Below are 20,054 nucleotides of genomic sequence, written 5' to 3'. Positions count from 1 at the left end.
CATTTCCATCTTCTGCCCGAGATCATAACATTTCCAGGGCATATCGTTCTTCCATAGGGGCCTATCTACGAAGTAGATCAGTGGCTCAGACAGAGATGGTATGCCTGTAAGAATGGAATCCATTCCATATCAATAGTCACTGTAGAATCTTCTAACAAGTGAGTCCGTTTCTTCTGTAGTTCCCAAGCTTTTGCTAACCATTTATTCTTCATAGGCATGTCGGGCCTCTCCCCAACTACTACTAGGCTTGCCCTAGCTTTCAGAAGCAGATGGTGTATCATATGCCACAGGGGGTTCGCCCTTCATCTGCCTGAAATAGTTTAAACATCATCATCATAGAGTCTACGTCCATCTGTATCCCATACCAGTCCCTAATCCAAGACAACACAGCCTTTCAAAATGCTTGTCTGAGATCACCACACTGCATGCCAGTAGATTCCCATTTCTCTGCAACCCCTCCAACACATGCGGCTCACATTGTGATACATTTTAGAGAAAGAGAACTGAGGCAATTGCCCTCTGTGCAATCTTTTAACCCCATGTAATTTGAATTGGCACAACACTGATGCCTTACATGCTCCAACACATAATGGTCACCAGATCCCATTCAACATTTCCCACCCCAAACCTCATTCCCCCTAATTCTACTCTGCGCTGGCCTGTACGATCCGCTTAAATCAAGACTTCACATAATCTAGAAATTAGCCTCTTAGGGCCACCCAATACATCAACAATCTACTCAAAGGTGCTAAAGCTCTCCACAATCTATCTTTCCATGTAGGTGCCATAGAGAGAGAGCACAATTCATCTTCAAGTACAGGGAGACTGAAAGTTTGCCCAGTCCCAATTCCTTTGCCTACTGTCTGATAGCAAGAACACTTCTCTTTCTCCACATATGTCCCACCCTTTCTACTCCCACTTCATACCATTGCAGAACATTCTTGAATCTGGTCGGGCATCCCTTATATTGTTCCAGCCCAAATGAAACTCAGCAAACTTGGCCAGGTGGAACTGAGCTAGGGGGTCTTTTTCCCAAGCCACAAATTCCATAGAAGCATCTCGCTGTGTGGCATACTATTCTTATAGGAACTTCTTTGTTGGGACTCACTGCCACTCCCCTACAGTCACTGGGAAGAGGATCTGAGTTTCTAGATATAATCATTGTTCTTCACTACCTTCTTGCTGGTGTCTAGCCATGATCCTCAATTGTGCTGCCTTGTAATATGCGTCAATATGCGGGACACATATGCCCGTCCCCCTCCTCCTGTGTGAACACCAATGACTTGTAGGATTTACGTGGCGTACTCCCTCCCCACACAGAAAGTGCAATAGAACCCTACTAACCTCTATGAAGAAGGCATCTGGGACATTTGCCAGGACCATCTAAAACAAGAATTGCATTCTAGGTAAAACCTTCATTTGATGCTTAACAATCTACAAATCCACGAGCGTGTCAATTTGCCCCATTTCATTAAATCTGCATTAAGCCTGGGCCATTACAGTGGCAAATGTGCCTTGTGTAGATTCTGTAATGAACTTGTTGAATGAATTCCAGGATAGTTCACACTCTCACATTGCATCTCAAATGGGAAGCAGTACATTCTCTGTAATCTCTCATAATGTACCTTCCCTAACGGCATCACGGCAGGCTTTTGATAATTGTCCTTAATGGCTGAGAGTTTCCTGAATATTTCTACATCTTTTAGCAGCACTGGGATAAAATCCCCTGAATGTCTGAGATACACCAACACTTCATCCGTGAAAAGGTCTATTTTGAACCCCCTGTCGGCCCCTGCCACTCCCTTAATCCTATTATTCTTCCTGACCGCTGCAGAAAAGGAGTGGCACCAGAAGATAGTCCTGACTTTTTCTGGCTGAGGGAGCAATTAGAAGGGTGTTTCCTCTCTTAACTTGTGCATTATTTCAGTATACCCATGCTGTTAGTAGGTTTTTATTCCAGCTACTGGTTTACAGTTCTGGGAAGCCAACCTCAGTGGACCTGCAAATGTTTCACTGAAAACTCTGAACCAGAATCTCTCTTGGTAGCTAGTGTGAGCAGTTGGGCTGAGACTGAGGAGATCAGGGGTTTTGGTGTAAAGTACAATTGCCAAACATAAAAGCTGAAAGTAACAGATTGCCCACACAGTTAAGTACAAAAATACTCTAGGAGATAAAGTCCAAATGTGGGGAAGATACAGATGACTGTGCGCTATTTTCCAAACTGCAATGTAGAGACTATCACCAGCAGTGAAAATCTTGTAAACTAGGAGCCCCCCACTGTGGTTCAGAGAAAATATAAGTAGTGCAAAAATGTCACTAGACTATATTCACGCTTGGTTTAGATTTAAATCAAAGACAGATACTGGGGGCATGGACGGTACTTGGAGCAATTTCTTCTTTCAGGGATTTAACCCCAATCATGAGATCATGAATTTCTGCTCTCTCATTCCGTGAGGTTCTTGAGTATCTGCCGCTCACATAACCTTTCATCCAATGATATCCACAAGCTACTCAAGTGGGACACAGTAGTCCCAGAGATTGTTTAGAATCCTGCCACAAACAGGCCTTGATAACGACCAAGCAGGTCGAAACACGTGTCGGCTGTTCTTGAATAAATAAGACATTGGGCCTCATTACAAATCGCTCGGTAGGGAAACAACGGTGGCGGTAAACCCGCCGCCACCGTTGTTTCCATGCCGGGAGATCACATCTCATGCAGGCGGGAGGTGATGTTCCCGCCAGGTCCGACGAGGAAACACCGGCAGCATTACAAGATGCTGCCGGTGTTTCCATGATCCCCATTCCCATTGAGTCCCCTAGTCCCCTAGGACTCAATGCGAATGGGGATTAACACCATTCCGCCTCCATGATTCCCAGAAAACCGGGGTTGTAATGCCCCGGTAATTCCAGGAATCACGGAGGCGGAATGGTAATACGGGTCCGGCGGTAACCAGGCGGTTTTACCGCCGCGGTTACCGCCGGACTCGTAATGTGGCCCATTGACTTTCATAACAGATGGTGTTGCCTCCATCCAAAAAGAAATTTGGGATTGGACCACTTACGAACTTATTTGGACACTTTGATTTAAATCCAAACCAAGCGCGAATATAGTCTTGTGACATTTTTGCACTACAAAAATACTCTGTTTAGCAACCCAGATGCATTAAGGCAAATATACTAAAAGGTAAGTCAAAGCAATATACACACATAAAGTGAGCTGGTCCGGAAATATGGCACCTTTTCCTGACCGTCTCACCCCGAGTCTGCCGGTAGGGGCTGTGAACTACCGGCAGGCCTGACCTGCCGGTAGTTCAGGCACTTACCGGCAGAAAAATCACTGAAGCACTGGCACCGTTAAGAATGGTGCCGGTGCTTCAGTGTTCCCATTCCCATGGAGTCCGATGGTACCACTGAATTGATATGCAACTAAACTATCACAAACTCTATCCTTCTGGCTGTATGTTGCCCCCTTTATTTATATCTACCTCCCCTTCCCCCACCACTTCACCCCTTTCCTTTTCCTTTCCCTTGCAGACTATGCTCTGGGCAACACCAGGTCAGGGCACAATATACCAAATTCATGGCAAACCTTGACTTTTTGAAGCCACTTCTGTGGTAATTTTGGGACGTATAGACGTTTTCAAGCATAAGCTAACCTAAGGATCCTTCATATTTATTTCTTTGGTGTCATCACAGATCACTCCATTGGACCACTTTGACTGCGATGATCTCCTGATGCCACCTCAGCCTCCACCCATGGAGAACCCGTACCATCCTGAGAAATATAAAGGTTTCTTTCCAAACCCACTCGAAGCCATGAACCAATGTATCATAGCAGAAATCTATCAGAAGGTAAGACCCACACCCTGGTCTGTAGATCTGTACGCCCAACTTCCTAATCCAGCCTCCGTTTGGTTATTAATGTATCTAATAACCATGCCATCAGATGGCAGCTTCAGTGTACTAGTGTCACATGACTGTGAATCCTTAGAGAAATCACCAGCGTCAGAAAGGTGATGGGAGTAGTCCGATTTGGTGAGGAGCAAGGGAAAAGGTACACCATTTGATCACATGTTATAAATAGTCTGCCCTGGTGATTAAAGGTTCTAGCAGAGCAGAAAACGGGGGTTGCTGAGACCAGCATTGAACGGGACAATGTTAGTTATCGCATTCATATCTGGAAAGAGGGAATTACAAGTATTGTATACAGGAATTTGAAGACTTTGCATCCAATGCATGCCTTTTGTATGGGTGGTACAACAACACGCGCATAGTTTCCAAAGTGATGTATGCGTGTTGCTTGCTCATTGCATACCCTTGTCTGTCAAGCAGGGGCGGATTTGCTATGGTTTGAAGTATTTTGCAGGGAACTTTAACGTTATTCTGTTGGTGATCGGGAGCCATTTTCTGTCTTTCACTAGCCTGTTGGGGCAGTGGCCGGTGATGTTTGCTCTCATGCTGAACTGTTAGATCACGCGCTCCGCCTGTTTCTGGACAGTGTGCGAATATTTAATAATTCTTCAGATATGTTGATGCGGAAACATAGTGGAAATCGAGCCTGGGCATAGTGGTCGCTCTGATGAGATCAGTACCTTTGTCAGGGAGCGTGGAGTTTGACCACTTCCTTGGCAAGAGTAAGTTGATGTGATAGGAGGGTAAGTTTGCTGTTATTTTATGGATGATCTGGAAGAAGGGGACCTTGTAAAAGTGTGATATAACCAGTGAAAGTGAGATATCCTGTTGGTCCTCCTCTACATGTTAAGTATTTATAGCTGTAGTTGTATTGGTATTTGTTTAAGAACCAGGTGTCATTTTGAAATGAAATAACTTACAAACTAGGCAATATCAGAGGGACGAGGCAGTCCTAGGGTAAGGTGCTTTCACATAAGAGTATTGTTTGATCGAGGGACATACACAGGGCATAGAAGGGGTACGAGGGCCTACGTATGCCTGGAACAGGGACTGTAGGATTTAATATGTTTTAACATGACAGCCTTAGGCCAGATTGTATATATGTATGCACTTCATAAAGTGGTTTTGGGGGCGGAATACAGGAGAGGTGGGTCGGTTGGATAGTTTGGATAGGAGGGTGGATAGGTTTGGGGGGCTCCTTCTACTGCTAAAAGATGGAGTTTGAGGAGCTTTTTGAAGAAATCCATTGAAGAGATGGCTTTGATTACCGGGGGTGAGCATTCCAATAATGTAGAGAAAACAAGCAAGAGAAGAGACAGGAGTGCGGGGGACTAATAGGTTTTTCAATACATGGGAAGTAGAGACTCTGAGAGGGAGAATGAGATCTGGTCAGCAGAGCACTGAAGGGTAAGACCATGGGTGAATTTATAGAGGAGTAGTAGGAATTTAAAGAGACAGCGATTTGTATGGAGAGTCATCGAGCATGCTGACTGTAGGTGCAGGTGGAAGAGGATCAGTGAAGCTTGAACAGGGTCCTTATCGCAAAGTTTAGAAGACTTTATTGCAGGGAGCCTAAGGGCATAAGGGTAGAACAAGAAGTAGCCTTGCTCAGGAGTCCCGTGTTCTGAGCACAAGAGTAGAGAAGTTTCTTAGCAGAGTCACGCGAGGTAAGGGTAGACCTTTCTAATGTTTAGGAGGTTTGGTCTGGCTGCGGTGGCCATGGCCTTAATCAACAGTAAGAGTTTAACGTAGCTGTCAAACAGAATCTGAAGGTTTCAAGCCACAGGTGATAGGGTGTGGATGTCAGGAGGCAGAGGATCTCTTAGAGGAATGAAGAATGTGGCAATGTGTAGTGCTTTCTAGTGGCAGTTGTCGGTTAGGCTGTGCTTTTGTGTCCAGCGATTGCAAGAAAGAAGAAGATCTGAGTATTGTCAGCAAAGAGGTGATAGTTAACGCCAACGGAGGAACTGTGTTTGCCTCGGGTGGCGGTGCATAGAATGAAGACCGGTGGCTTAGGACTGATCCTTGAGGAACGCCTACTGGGTAGCATGGCAGGCGCAGATGCTAGAGCCCCATGAGATAGAATAGAGTAGCCGGACAGATAGGAGGAAATTCACTTGTCACGTCTCTGCCAATGCCCCTTATCCAATTACTTCAAGAGGCTGGAAACATCAGTACCATCCAGCACAGGGGTGGAGGCCCAACCATAGATTATAGGATGCTTTAACAGAGTTGATTTATATATTCTACCCTATCCATGGCTGCTGACAGATCTTCTAGGATGAACAGGCATATCCACCCTAATACACTATGCCAAAGAGACATTAGCCTCCTGGCCTGAGGGTTGTTTCAACTCTGTAAGCGGGTCTAAAACCAGGCAGAACTTAAGCAAGGTTACTAGATCTGTTAAGATGTTGCTAAAACGGAGCTACTTCGATTTCTCTTCAAATTTGACATGCAAGCAGAGGGTCATAATTGGATGATAGTTGGCCCATTGAGTGTGATGTTTGTGGGCCCGACAATACACAGTGTGAAGCATAGTCCTCTGATAGCCAAGTTCCACCAACTTCCAGCAGGATTTCAATGAGGTCTTAAAGAGTAGCATCACTTTATTAATCTGTGTGTAGCTTCATTCAATTTTATATTTATTCTTTTGACCCAATAAAGCAACACCCAAATTACAAGCAATATCAAAATGCATTTAAAATGATTCCAGTGATAGGTATGTTACTGCTCTACATCTATTGCCCGACCTTGGCTCAGCCACAATCTGCTCTTCTGCAGAATCATATTGAGCCCTGGCTACTTCCTCACCTTTTTTGATTTTCTTGCTTTGGGCCTCATTACGAGTTTGGCTGTAATTGGGCAGTAAATCTGACTAATGACCACCTAATTTATTTACCGTTACTGATACTCGGTCCTGTGGGTTACCACAGGATTCCAAGTGGTGGAAGGGTGGTGCAAATCCCCATTTTCAGAGTCCATAGAACTCCTTGCAGATTTTAGAAGAATTACCCCTAGCATAATTCCACCCATTTTTGGGGGTAAAGTAGAGGATTTGCCTCCAGCTTTTTCTTTTTGCTTCACTTTTTCTCCTTCACTGAATTCTGTGGTGCGATAAATACTCTCAAAAAGTGGCGGTAACGGAATTGCCACCAGATTTGAGCCCCACTGGCCTTTTTCTCTGGTTCCCAGCCTTATGGCTCCCTGTGCAATTCCCGCCTTTGCTTACAAGATGATTCCTGCTCCTAGTTCTAGATTTCTCCTGCTCTAGGTGCTTTCTCTATTTATCTGTTACCTGTAGAGTTCTCTCATTGGTTGCTTCCCTTTCTAGTCCCAACTCAATATCTTCTTTTCACAGTTCTGTTTTTATTGCTCCACCTCCAGCCTGTCCCCTTCTGACCTCTTTTGCACCTGGTTCTGAGTTCCCTTATCCGTTCCCTCTGTTCCCCCTTCTGGGATGAGGTTTAAGGTGCTTTCTTCATGTGATCAGACATCTTGTATCCTCATTAGAGGTTCCTGCTCTGATTCCTACCTCTCCTGATCTGATATCCATGGCTTTCAGACTCCGTTCTAGGTTGCCTATTCATTGTATGTCTCTGATCTTCTGTCATCTTCTGTTCCTACTTTGTTTGCTTACGTTGTTCCTACTTCTTCTCTTCTAACCTCTGCTATTTCCACTTTTCTTGCAACCTTTTGTGTTTCCAGTTTCCTATTATGTGATGCCTCCTGTCCAGAACGCTGGGTTTTCTTTTCTGTTCATTGATTCTCTTTGGCTCGTATTCTCTAAGGTTTCTCATCTGACATCTCAGCGTCTCTGATGTGAGGTTCCTCATGAGGTTTCTCCCTACCCACACCTTCCATCTCCACTTCACTGGGTTGGGTTTCAAAACATGTTCCTAATTATTTATGGGTCTGTCTTCCCACCATTTACTTTGTTTCAGTTTTATCTTTTATATGTCTTATAACCATTGTTTTGTTTTTTCTTCTTTCCCCTCCAGCGAGACAAGTATGAGAAATTACCTATTCCGCCATATGGTTTCATTCCTAACTCAGTGCTGGTGCGCCTGCTGTGGCCCATGCAGATACTGCATAAACAGTTTGAAGCGGAAAAAAATCTGTGTCCAGAGCCATACACAGCGGAGCTGCAGGTAACCTAGCTCACCTTGATTTGTGTACAAGTAAACCCTCTGCGATGTTGTCTACTCCCAATGTTACAAGGTATGAATAGATACAAACTGTGGTGACCCAGAAGAAGGACTCAGATTGCATGTGGTCATGATTGAGTTTTATTTAAATAAAAACCAAAATGCCTAACTAACCCTATCGCTATGAGGGACATAAAAGTAAAACTAAGGGTTCTCGTCAAGTCCAAATAAAAATCTTCTGTCCAAATCCTAAGTAGATAACTGGCCCTACAACTTTAACAAAATACCTAACTCGAAAGAAAAGAAATGCTTGTTCACTGGCCCAATTGTAGTAGACTTGTTTATAATCGTAAGATTCTTATAGATTGTCTTCACAATTTTAGTACCAAATCCTTTTGGAAAATCAACAACTATCTTCTCTAAAGGTTTCCTTATTGCTCTGATAAGGACACGTTATTTTGAAATGTTCAAATCCCTCCAGGATGACCTGAAAAATACACTTCTTTCTTTCCCACCTTTGTACCGTTGGGACTTCCCAAATGTCTGTTACAGCTGTGGTAAAAAGTCTTATTTCTCAGTATACAATATAGCTTAGGATTCTTTCCCAGTCGAATAACACTCCTCCCCAGAATTTATACACTATGCTGTCTAGGTTGTAGAGTATTCTGCTTCCTGTTACTTTATCTCTGTTTCTGGACACTGTTGGTGGTTACTTCAACTTTGATATACAGTTTCTGTATCTTTTCCCACTCTTACTTAGTGAGCACTGTGTCCCTGTCTCACTCTCTTAACTTGGTGTACTTTATCGACTATTTTAGCATTGTATTACATTGTTCGAATCCCTTTTCTGTATGAATTAGAGAGGCTGAGTGTCTGTTACGTTCTCATAAAAATGTGGTAGTAGTATTGGTGGCTATTCCAGCCTTTCAGTACAATGTTTATATGGTTTGCTCTCTTCTACAATCGGGCTGTGTGCCTGTTACATTTGCTCTATGTTTTGCACCTATGTTGGATTCTGTGATCCTGGAAACCCGCAGTTTTGTATCTCGCTTGCTTCCACAGGTATGTAGCGTCTCTTTCCCTGTCTGTGCCTCTCGTGGCGGGAAAGACGCTCGTCAGAGGGAGCTCAGGGTCTCAGCATTGGGTGCTGGGCACCAGGCCCACCACTGCTCTTCAGGGGTCATGACACCCGGGGAGATGGTTGTCTTTCCTTCCTCCTGTCTCGCCTTGACTGGAGCCTCAAGCTCGGTTAAGGCACCCCCGTCCAGCCTCAAGCTAATGGGTTTCTTGCCCTGCTCGTCACGGCTGGCTCCGTGGCTCGTCGAAGCGGCACCCCTCCAGGACATAGATGCTCCAGGGACTCACCTTTGCGTAGCACTTCCTCTCCTCCCACCGTGGGAGTTCCCTCTCCATTCACAAAATGCTTGCATCTTATATACGTCATTAGAATGAATTAAATGATGTCGTCTTCCCTGATTATGGCACTCGGGTAAGGTTCACCATTACCTAAAGCCAATAGGGTTACAGAAGGATCTTTGTGATTTCTATTTGGAACAGGGAATGCAGGAATGCAGATATGCAGAAATGATAGTTTTGACTGGGAGTTCCATGCTGGAATGGGAGTCTTTGCCCCCAAGAGGGGAGTCTCTCAATTGAGGTCCCAGTTGCCCATACCCGTAGGGAGGCTCTCACGTAGCAGGCTCACCTCCCTAGCCTCAAAGGGGGTGGCTCCCCTCTGGGGAGAATGGACGAATTGTCCATATTGGTCACTTCATCACACACCCTTGATGCATGTGTGTGTAGACGTGTATGAATGCACTAATGTGTATCTAGGCCATAAAGACCCCACCACAAATATCCCAAGAGGATTGTATGATCTCAGACCACATTATGGGCACCTTGAACAATGCGGCTGGAATGCTCCCCAATTATTTGTACCATGTTCTTTTTACCAGAAGGACTTTCAGTCTGCACCTTAACTACCTTGAATCTCAAAACAAATTCATAGCCTTCCTTTTCTTTTTAGAACATCCTTACTCGGATCACATGCGAACAATGAAGTAAAGCGGATGGACATGGAGTGGGAAATATTGAAAAATGTGGGCATGGAACATAAAAATAGGAGTTCAGACCTTTCTTTTCCCCATCACAGAAGAACTACTAACTTCACAAATGCCATTCTACTTGCATGTGGTAATGTCATCAGCCGTGGTAGCAGTCACAACCAAAGCCACAATATCAACAAAAGTGAGGTGGAGGAGGAAAACCGCTTTCTGCGACAGCAGCAGAGCATTTCAGTGTCTGTTGTGACTCCTTCCACAGAGCACACAGATAATGGGAACTAATGGAAGCTAATTTGCCCATTTTCTTGCATGGCATGCACACAAGGTGACTGGGTGATAATTTTTTTTCACCTTCCACCTGCAAAACTCTCTATCACCAAAGGGGTCTGTAACCCAAAAGAACACCAGGCTGAGCTGATAATCAATTAAAGAAGATATCCGGCATGCTGCGGCCACATATTTCTGCACTGATCGTGCACTCCACAATCCAATCATCCAGCATAGTTCTACCAGCAGTGTTCCTAGGCAAGTGTAAAGCCTTCTCTTCTTTTTAGACCATTTGAAGACTCATTCTGGCCAGTACGCAGATGGTCAGTCTCCTGGTTCTACGGGCCATGTTGCAGCACCACACTCTGTCTCCACTGCACACATTCACCTTCTGGTGCGTGACATACTATGATGTGAGATGTGTAGTGCATGAAGCCTGAAGCATATGTGGGTGGTTGTGTTGTCCCCATTACTGGAGCATTAACATAAGCAGGTGGGAATGACCATGCAACTGCCACATTAACAATAGTATATGAAGCATAACTCAAGGCATGTATGTGTCTTATGCCTTATGACAGGTACTCCCTGTCATAGCTGAGACTCAGCACTCTCCATTTGTGTCTCGGACTCTCTTAACATTCCACTAAAAAGGGAGTCCATTCTGATCACAAGAAATGTCTGAACTCTGGGAAAAGATCCTGGATCTAAATGGAGATACAGACAGAGTTAAATAATATCATCAGGGAGGGGCAGAGATTAACTGAAGGCAGCAAAGAGATAACACATATGTGGTAACATCGGTTTTTCAGTGGAAGAGGAGGACTCAGTGGATAGTAAAAAGAAATCTTACAAAAGCTGCTTCCTAGGATTTGAGATTGGCAAAAGAATACTGTGGTATCCGACTTGCGATCATCTCCTAGAGTAGAACGATTCTTCTGAGAGCTCAATAGACCCACAGTGTCCAGCAGTCCGAGGAGTATCCAGCGGCACAAAAGTATGCTTAGTGTGTTCTCTGTTCATGTCATTTCAGTATTATACGTCTCATTAATCTTATGTCTCCCATATCACCCCTAATCTTCCTCAAACGGCCATACCCAAGTCGTCTGACCAACATTTTTACAAAGGCTAACATTGGCCTTATTATAAGTTTGCTGGTCCGGGAACTATGGTACCGGTAAGCTTGCCAGTACCGTAGTTCCCGGACCGGCAAACTACGAGTTGTGTTCGTGGGTGCCTCTCTGCCCACCAGGTTGGACCAGGCGGGCAGAGCGGCACCCGGGAGCACAGCATGCCGGATGCACCGGCACCATTCATAACAGTGCCAGTGCATCCGGCTTCCCCATTCCCATTGAGCCCTGTGGGGCTCAAATGGGAATGGGGAAGAATTTTTCCCGGTGCCCAGGAATGGGCAAATACCGGGTCCGGCAAGGCTGTAATGATCCGGTAATTGGCCATTTCTGGCCGCCGGAAAAAATTAAATACCGGCGGCAGCCGTGCCTGTGTTACAGGCACGGCTACCGCCAACCGCGTAATGACGCCCATTGTGTTTAAGGCTATTGGGTCAACCGTCTCTATAGAAGGCATGTGTTGTGAGATTTCCTATAGACTGGTTTGGAAATATAGCCTACGCAGGGTAGGAGGCTATTGGATCTTGATGGTGATTCAATAGGAGTCATTCATTGTACAATATTATACATTATCAGGACATGTAGTACTCTCAGTATACACTCTTGCACTTTAAGTTGCTGTAGGCAGAACATTCTCTTATTCTTCCATTTATGAAATCATGTCCAGCAAGTTCTGTTTGTATGTTTTCATCTGGGACAGACTGTACACTATATTATATAATGTTAAGTTATGTTAATACGCTTTTAAAATGCTCCCAGCAACACCATAGTGGTCTTAATGCTCTAAGGCGTGTCCGTATAGTGGCGTATTGTACCCCCGGTAGTGGTAACCAGACCAATATCCGCACTGGAATGAAAGAGGTCAAAGAGATGATAGGATAGTTGCAGTGGCAACAGTAGAATTGAAACAAACACAAACTGTTGTTCAGGTACAATAACCTCAAGGAGGAGGGTGTCTGCTCGCATTTGTAGATAGGCATGTTTAATCCTTGCTAATGAATCAAACAGAGTGATGGTCATGGAAAGTGAGAATAAGTCCTACCTCTAATACCAAGCATTTTATGTTGAGACATGTTCTAGTACATTGTCACATGGTACTAGAATTAGTCAGCAGATGGATGTGTTCAAGTGTTCAACGAAAGTGTGGAGGCTTCTTCACCAGATAAAGGGGGTAATTCATAGAATTGAGCGCACAAGTGGCGCACGCGGCTGGCACACAGTGTGCATGTGCGAATTTCTGCGCCAGCCGCGTGCGCTAAAATCTATTTCTGCGCACAACGTATTCATGAATTTTAGCTTCCAAAACCAGCTGTGGCGCAGCAACCCTGCAGCAGCGCCAGTTACGCCCCCAACCCCTCCCCGTGCGCCATGCACAGCGCACAAATCCCATACATGGCGCACAGGCCCCCAACCACGAAAACGCCTGTAAAACTCCCCGCACACCCCTCCGAATACATGTACCCCGCTGCACAGGGAGTGTCACATGCGATTGGAGCGGGGTACGTGTATAACAGTGGTTCGCGGGATGTTTCACACACGAAATGCCCTGTGCGAGTGGGGTACGTGTATTCCTGGGGTGCGCGGGAAGTTTCACACGCGATAGGCCCTGTGCGAGTGGGATGCATGTATTCCTGGGGTTCGCGGGAAGTTTCACACGCGAAATGCCCTGTGCGAGTGGGGTACGTGTATTCCTGGGGTGCGCGGGAAGTTTCACACGCGATTGGAGCGGGGAACGTGTATTTCAGGGGTGCGCGGGAAGTTTCACACGCGAAATGCCCTGTGCGAGTGGGGTACGTGTATTCCTGGGGTGCGCGGGAAGTTTCACACGCAATAGGCCCTGTGCGAGTGGGGTACGTGTATTCCTGGGGTGCGCGGGAAGATTCACACGCGATTGGAGAGGGGAACGTGTATTTTGGGGGTGCGCTGGAAGTTTCACACGCGAAATGCCCTGTGCGAGTGGGGTACGTGTATTCCTGGGGTGCGCGGGAAGTTTCACATGCGATAGGCCCTTTGCGAGTGGGGTACGTGTATTCCTGGGGTGCGTGGGAAGTTTCACACGCGATTGGCCCTGTGTGAGTGGGGTACGTGTATAACTGGGGTTCGCGGGAAGTTTCACACGTGATTGGCCCTGTGCGAGTGGGGTACGTGAATAACTGGGCTTTGCAGGAAGTTTCACATGCAATTTTGCTGTCAGAGCGGGGTACGTGAATTTCGGGGGTGCGCGGGCTGTCCTACACGTGAATTGGCAGTGTGGGTCCTCCCAGGTGTTCCCTCTACACCCTCCACAGCCCCTGCAGGCAGCCCACACCACAGGGGACTACCCTGCACCCCTGGTCATGTCCCGCAGACAGCCCATCCACCATGGGCATGCCCCCCAGCCAAGCCACTTGTCACTTTGCACTAGTGATCACCAACTCAGGTCCCCCAGCACCCCCACCCCCCAGCAGTCAGGGGCACCTGCCAGCAGGCCTCCACTCATGTCCCACACATGTCCCCCAGCACCTCCACCCCCCAGGAGTCAGGGGCACCTGCCAGCAGGCCCCCACTCATGTCCCCCAGCATCCCCACCCCCCAGCAGTCAGGGGCACCTGCCAGCAGGCCTCCACTCATGTCCCACACATGTCCCCCAGCACCCCCCCAGCAGTCAGGGGCACCTGCCAGCGGCCCCCCACTCATGTCCCACTCATGTCCCCCAATACCCCCACCCCCTGCAGTGAGGGGCACCTGCCAGCAGGCCCCCACTCATGTCCCCCAGCACCCCCACCCCCCAGCAGTCAGGGGCACCTGCCAGCAGGCCCCCACTCATGTCCCACACAGGTCCCCCAGCACCCCCACCCCCCAGCAGTCAGGGGCACCTGCCAGCAGGCCTCCACTCATGTCCCACACATGTCCCCAGCCCCCCCAACCCCCAGCAGTGAGGGGCACCTGCCAGCATGCCCCCACTCATGCCCCACACATGTCCCCCAGCACCCCCACCCCCCAGCAGTCAGGGGCCCCTGCCAGCAGGCCCCCACACATGTCCCCCAGCACCCGCACCCCCCAGCAGTCAGGGGCCCCTGCCAGCAGGCCCCCAGTCATGTCCCACACATGTCCCCCAGCACCCCCACTCCCCAGCAGTGAGGGGCACCTACCAGCAGGCCCCCACTCATGTCCCACACATGTCCCCCCAGCACCCCCACCCCCCAGCAGTCAGGGGCACCTGCCAGCAGGCCTCCACTCATGTCCCACACCTGTCCCCCAGCACCCCCACCCCCGAGCAGTCAGGGGCCCCTGCCAGCAGGCCCCCACACATGTCCCCCAGCACCCCCACCCCCAGCAGTCAGGGGCCCCTGCCAGCAGGCCCCCAGTCATGTCCCACACATGTCCCCCAGCACCCCCACTCCCCAGCAGTGAGGGGCACCTGCCAGCAGGCCCCCACTCATGTCCCACACATGTCCCACACATGTCCCCCCCAGCACCCCCACCCCCCAGCAGTCAGGGGCCCCTGCCAGCAGGCCCCCACACATGTCCCCCAGCACCCCCACCCCCCAGCAGTCAGGGGCACCTGCCAGCAGGCCCCCACTCATGTCCCACACATGTCCCCCAGCACCCCACTCCCCAGCAGTGAGGGGCACCTGCCAGCAGGCCCCCAACCATGTCCCACACATGTCCCCCCAGCACCCCTGCAGCAGTCAGGGGCACCTGCCAGCAGGCCCCCACTCATGTCCCACTCATGTCCCCCAGCACCCCCACCCCTCAGCAGTCGGGGGCACCTGCCAGCGGGCCCCCCATTCATGTCCCCCAGCACCCACGTCATGACGATCCTCAATCATGGGCCTCATGGCCACCCACATCACACCCCACGCCACCCCAGCCCAAAGACCCAACCAAGTATTGCATCCACCCACAGAGAAATGGCCATTACATGGTACAACCCGAATGGCAAGTATGTACATGAACACATGTCTGTCACACACACACAATGGGTGCAAGTGAATGTGAAAACCCATATCATGACATGCATGAAACCAATGAGAGAATACCACACATCGAAGTATGAAACAAAAATGTATTGAACACAACATGAATGTAATGGAAAAAAAAACACTCAATAATGGGAATAAGAAATAAAATGCAGCATGTCCGGAAAAGAATAAAAAATATGAAATCAGAATCCAAAGAAATCCAAATGAAAATGTGTCCAAAGTCTCAGTCCAACAAAGCAAATCCAAGGGAAAAAGAATATATGAAATCCATTGCGTCATGGTGAAATTAAAATAAAAACGAGAAACATCCACTGTTCAACTATATACAAATCACCAATCCAGGGTCCATGAGCCCAACAAATGAAATGAAACCTACAGAAAACACTACCTAATAAAGAACTATATACAAAAATGTGGTGCATTGTCCAAGCGGCCCAAAATAAACAAAAACAGATAGGAAACCTAACACTATCTAACTATTTACAATGGCAGCGGGCTAGTCCGACGGCTCACTTTTTGATGTCTCGGGCCAGGGCATCATCGAACTCCCGTTCAATGTCCTGGAGGCGGTCCTCTTCATCGCCCCGAGGGATCGCAGGGACGATGACATGTTCACCTCCAACTCCCTGCGAATTGCCTCGAGGCACTCGGCCCGCCTCAGGGCCCTCCGCATGGAGTTCTCTGCCCTGACCATTGTGAGCCGTGCTTCTTCCGCCCGCTGCCACTCCGCATCTATGACGTGGCCCAACCGCTGCCACACGGAAGACACTTGAAATCCGGGGTCCTCCTGCCCTATGGCCGATGCCTGCCCCTCTGATGTTTAAGGCCCCAAGCCATCATTGCTCCTACCATGTTGCTGCTGCTGCGCCTGTATCTGTGCCCTGGCTCTAGCTGCCTGCACGTCCTCCTCCGGCTGGGGTGCAGTTGTCATGGTGTCCACCCCTGCTGGACGTCCGACTCCTGACTGTGGCAGGGATGTGTCCTCCACCAGCCTGGCCGCTGGGTCAGGGGCAGCTCCACAGGGCACCCAGGTGATACATGGGTGGGAAGATGGCATGGAGGACGAATGGCGCGTAGGGGGTTCAGGTGACGAGGGGGTTGCAGAACACGGAGGAATCCAGCACCGTTGACCCGTCCCAGTAGGTCAACGTGGTCAAAGAGGCATGCGAGACGACGTGCAGTCTCTCCACGAAAAGACTGCAGGTCATCTCGCATGCCCCGTTGACGCAACGCTATCCCACTCAGGACAGGCTCAACATGGTCCCGGATAGCCACGTCCGCAGGGAGAGGAAGTTCAGTTGTTGTGCGCTCATGCCCTCCCTGAAAACGGGTCTGGACGTAGGCATCCCTGCTGGTGCTAGATGATGCAGTGACAGGATCAGGGACAGGATTACACACAGGCACCTCCGCGGAGGCCTGTGCTGCCCCCTGTCCCTGGTCCTGCACTGCACCACTAGCACCAGTGGAATCCCCACCTCCAGACCCTGTGTGTGTCCCTTCCGCCACCTCCTCCTCCACCAAACCCCCCACCAACCTGGATGACTCCGTGCCATCTTCCTCCGTAGGACCCTGTGGGGTCTCAGCTGCCCCTTCTGCTGCCAAGGAGTCCACCTCCGACCTCTGCCTCTTGGACCTACCCTCAGCAGCTGCGTCCTGGGACGCGGCACCAGACTCCTCACTCCCCGACGAGATGACAATCTGGGAGGGGTGCTGGGCCTTGCATCTCCGGCTGGTGGTGCGATCCCTGCCGCTGTGCTTCACAGCACCCTCTCCGCCCTCTTCATCAGTTGACGCTGCAGACAGGGAGAGATAAAACACAGACATCAGGGCATTGTACAATGGACTGAAACACACATGACAGTTGCACATGAGTGGCAGTGTCAAACTTCAGACATGGCATCACACTCCACGACACACATGTCATTTCAACTCACACACATGAGCATTTCCACAGCAATATTGCACCAGGCAGCAACATCCATACACATACAACAGCATGAACAGCCGAAGGTGAGCCTGACATCACATGAAACACAGGGAGTGCACTAGACATGCACACACGCCACCATATTTACATGCATGTCTACATCTCCTCCAACTGTCGCAGTGATGCGATCGCCATACATGTCACATCTGGCATTCAGCCTTCTACATATCAGTGTCGCGTGCATCCATGTTGCATCACAGTTGCACACTTGTCAAATACACCCACATGCACATGTACACAGTGCAGATACATGCAGCAGGAACCACCATCCATGTGTGACACCACAACCATGCCAACGTACATACACAGAAATTCAAACATTTGTGCTCCCACACCTGCATTTGCACAGCATGCTTACCAACACATACATCATCGATGTGTCTCACACCTAAGAGGACTCACATGTGGCAGCCTCACGCCCCTGTTCATACACATCCCTGCATGGCCCTATGAAAACACATGTGCAACCTGCACACTACTGGCACACCACCACACGCACAGCGTCCAATCAGTATGCATGTACACTTACAGCTCGACTCCAGACGGGTCTGCCTCTCAAGGGCCTGGACGTGGAGCGCTGGGCATATGTGTTCCAGGACCCTCATTTGGTGGTCGGACAGGTGGCCCCGGTGCCCCTTGGCATCCGCTGCCTTCAAGAGGTGCCGGGCCATGTTGAGGGTCCTGGACCTGACGTCCTCCCAGCGCTTCTTGACATGTTGTAAGTCGTGGACTGCCACCCCCTCCGCGTTGATGGCAGTCACGATGTCCATCCAGATCCTGGTCCGTCCTTCATTGTCGGCACGCGAACTTCCAAAGAGGGCATCATACTGCCCCAGGACTTGCTCCACCAGGACACCAACTTCCCTGGCACTGAAGCTGGTGGCCCTCTGCCTCTCTGGCTGGAGGTTGCCAGTGGTGCCAGATGGTGTTGTGCCTGACATGGCAACCCCAGAGGCAGGAGTGGGTGGGCAACTGGGTCCTTGGGCTGGGCTGTGGAGCGATGGTATCCCAGTCGGGAGTCTTCGGTTCCAGCAGGGGTGGTCACAGCAACTGCACCACTGGCTGACGTGCAGGCAGCAAATAGCAGGGCACGTGGGCAGCAGGCAGTCAGGCAGCAGCAGATGGCAGGTGGGAGCATGCTCGGGGCTCTGGGGGGACAGTAATTCGGCTTTCTGGGCAGGAGCGTGGTCTTCCGTGTGTTGTTGCGTGGCCAGCTTGATACGGAGTGATTTGGCACGTGAAAATCTTGCACGTCAGCGTGTAATTCGAGGCAAGGCACTTCGCGCGTAAGCGTGTCAGCACACGTACACGGTTTCATTGGACCAAAGAAACAGCGTAAGCGCTTCTGTGACGTGACTCGCGCAGGCGTTTCCCTCGTGACGTGGGCATAGTGGTTCAGCGCGTGTGAAAAAACTGCACGTCCGCGTGTGGATGCGTGTAATCCGAGGAAAGGGCCTACGCGCGTAAGTGACGTGACGCGAGCGGGCTTTTCCATCAACACGGGTACATGTTCATCGTACATGTCCAAAAACTGCACGTCCGAGTGTCAGCTCGTGTAATTGGAGGAAAGGACCTTAGCGCGTACACGCGTAAGTGACGCTGTACGTGTAGGACCCCATTCCCTTGTACGTGCTTTTCGTGGAGAGGGAGTGGGTAAATTCTGTACTTCTTGTCGGTTCACACGCGATTACTTCACAGGGTTTCAAGTTCGTACTCCCTGTTACCTCTGACAGCGTTCTTTATTTTTTTTGGGCCTGTTCCCTCAAACAGCGTTCACTTCTTCTTTTGTCCTGTCTCCTCAGACAGCGTGCAGTTCTTCTTTTGGCGGGGGTGTTGCCTACGCGCACATGCAGGTTTTTTTCACATTCTTTTTCCAGGCAGACGGTGAGTCACGCACGCATTTACTAACTGTGCTTGCCCCGTGTGTCGCGTACCCCTTCAGGGGTCATTGTAGGCTATGTGTAACACGCGTACGCTTGTTTTTGTGTTTCTGGGTGCCACAGCGTAGTGCAGGTTCATTTTCCCACACACGTGGTCTACGAGGGGTTGCGTGCACGTTACTTTTTGTTTTTGGGGTGCCTGTGTGTTGCGTGACCCGTCATCTTCCCCCAGGGGTCACAGACAGCCTTGCTAGAGCACTAGGGTACAAATTCCATCTAGTACCCTACCCCTTTCACCCCCAATAGCCCAGGACAATTGTTTACTGCAACTCCCATACGCACAACAACATCAGTGCCATGGTTGGGAGGTGACCAAGCGGTAAGGGAGGCAAAGGTGGCCGACCTCCAAAAGGTGGGCGTGGTGGGCGCAGTATGGGACGTGGCCATGATTTGCAGGGTGCCCCTATACCCCCATGTGTGGAGGACCAATCAGGGACACCCATGCCCCCCCCATGGTTGAGGGAAACGTGGCTGACACCATCCCAGCTCAGCCCTTGTTGGACCAGCCCATTGTGGCACCTGACCCAGCACAGGATGACTCCCAGGCTGACTTCCAGGTCAGCAAGTCTAAGCCACGTGTGCCGGTGCAAGTTGGTGTCACCAGGCCACGTGGATCTGGGGCAGCGATTTCATCTGCTGCCCCAA

General features: G+C 49.5%; 1 protein-coding gene across 1 annotated transcript in view; it reads left to right on the top strand.

Annotated features, from left to right (window-relative positions):
* The window catches only part of WDR97 (WD repeat domain 97), an 847,808-nt gene that overhangs the window by 442,094 nt on the left and 385,660 nt on the right, over positions 1-20,054 (top strand). Inside the window, exons 14-15 of the mRNA XM_069621894.1 lie at positions 3,697-3,852; positions 7,914-8,063. Coding sequence (XP_069477995.1) covers positions 3,697-3,852; positions 7,914-8,063 — 306 coding nt within the window. The remainder of the gene's footprint in view (positions 1-3,696; positions 3,853-7,913; positions 8,064-20,054) is intronic.

This window comes from Ambystoma mexicanum, chromosome 5q (assembly GCF_040938575.1).
Source record: "Ambystoma mexicanum isolate Mex_15411 chromosome 5q, UKY_AmexF1_1, whole genome shotgun sequence".
NCBI classification, from domain to species: domain Eukaryota; kingdom Metazoa; phylum Chordata; class Amphibia; order Caudata; family Ambystomatidae; genus Ambystoma; species Ambystoma mexicanum.
Note: the sequence above shows the minus strand (reverse complement) of the source record. Positions and strands in the feature narration are given on the sequence as shown.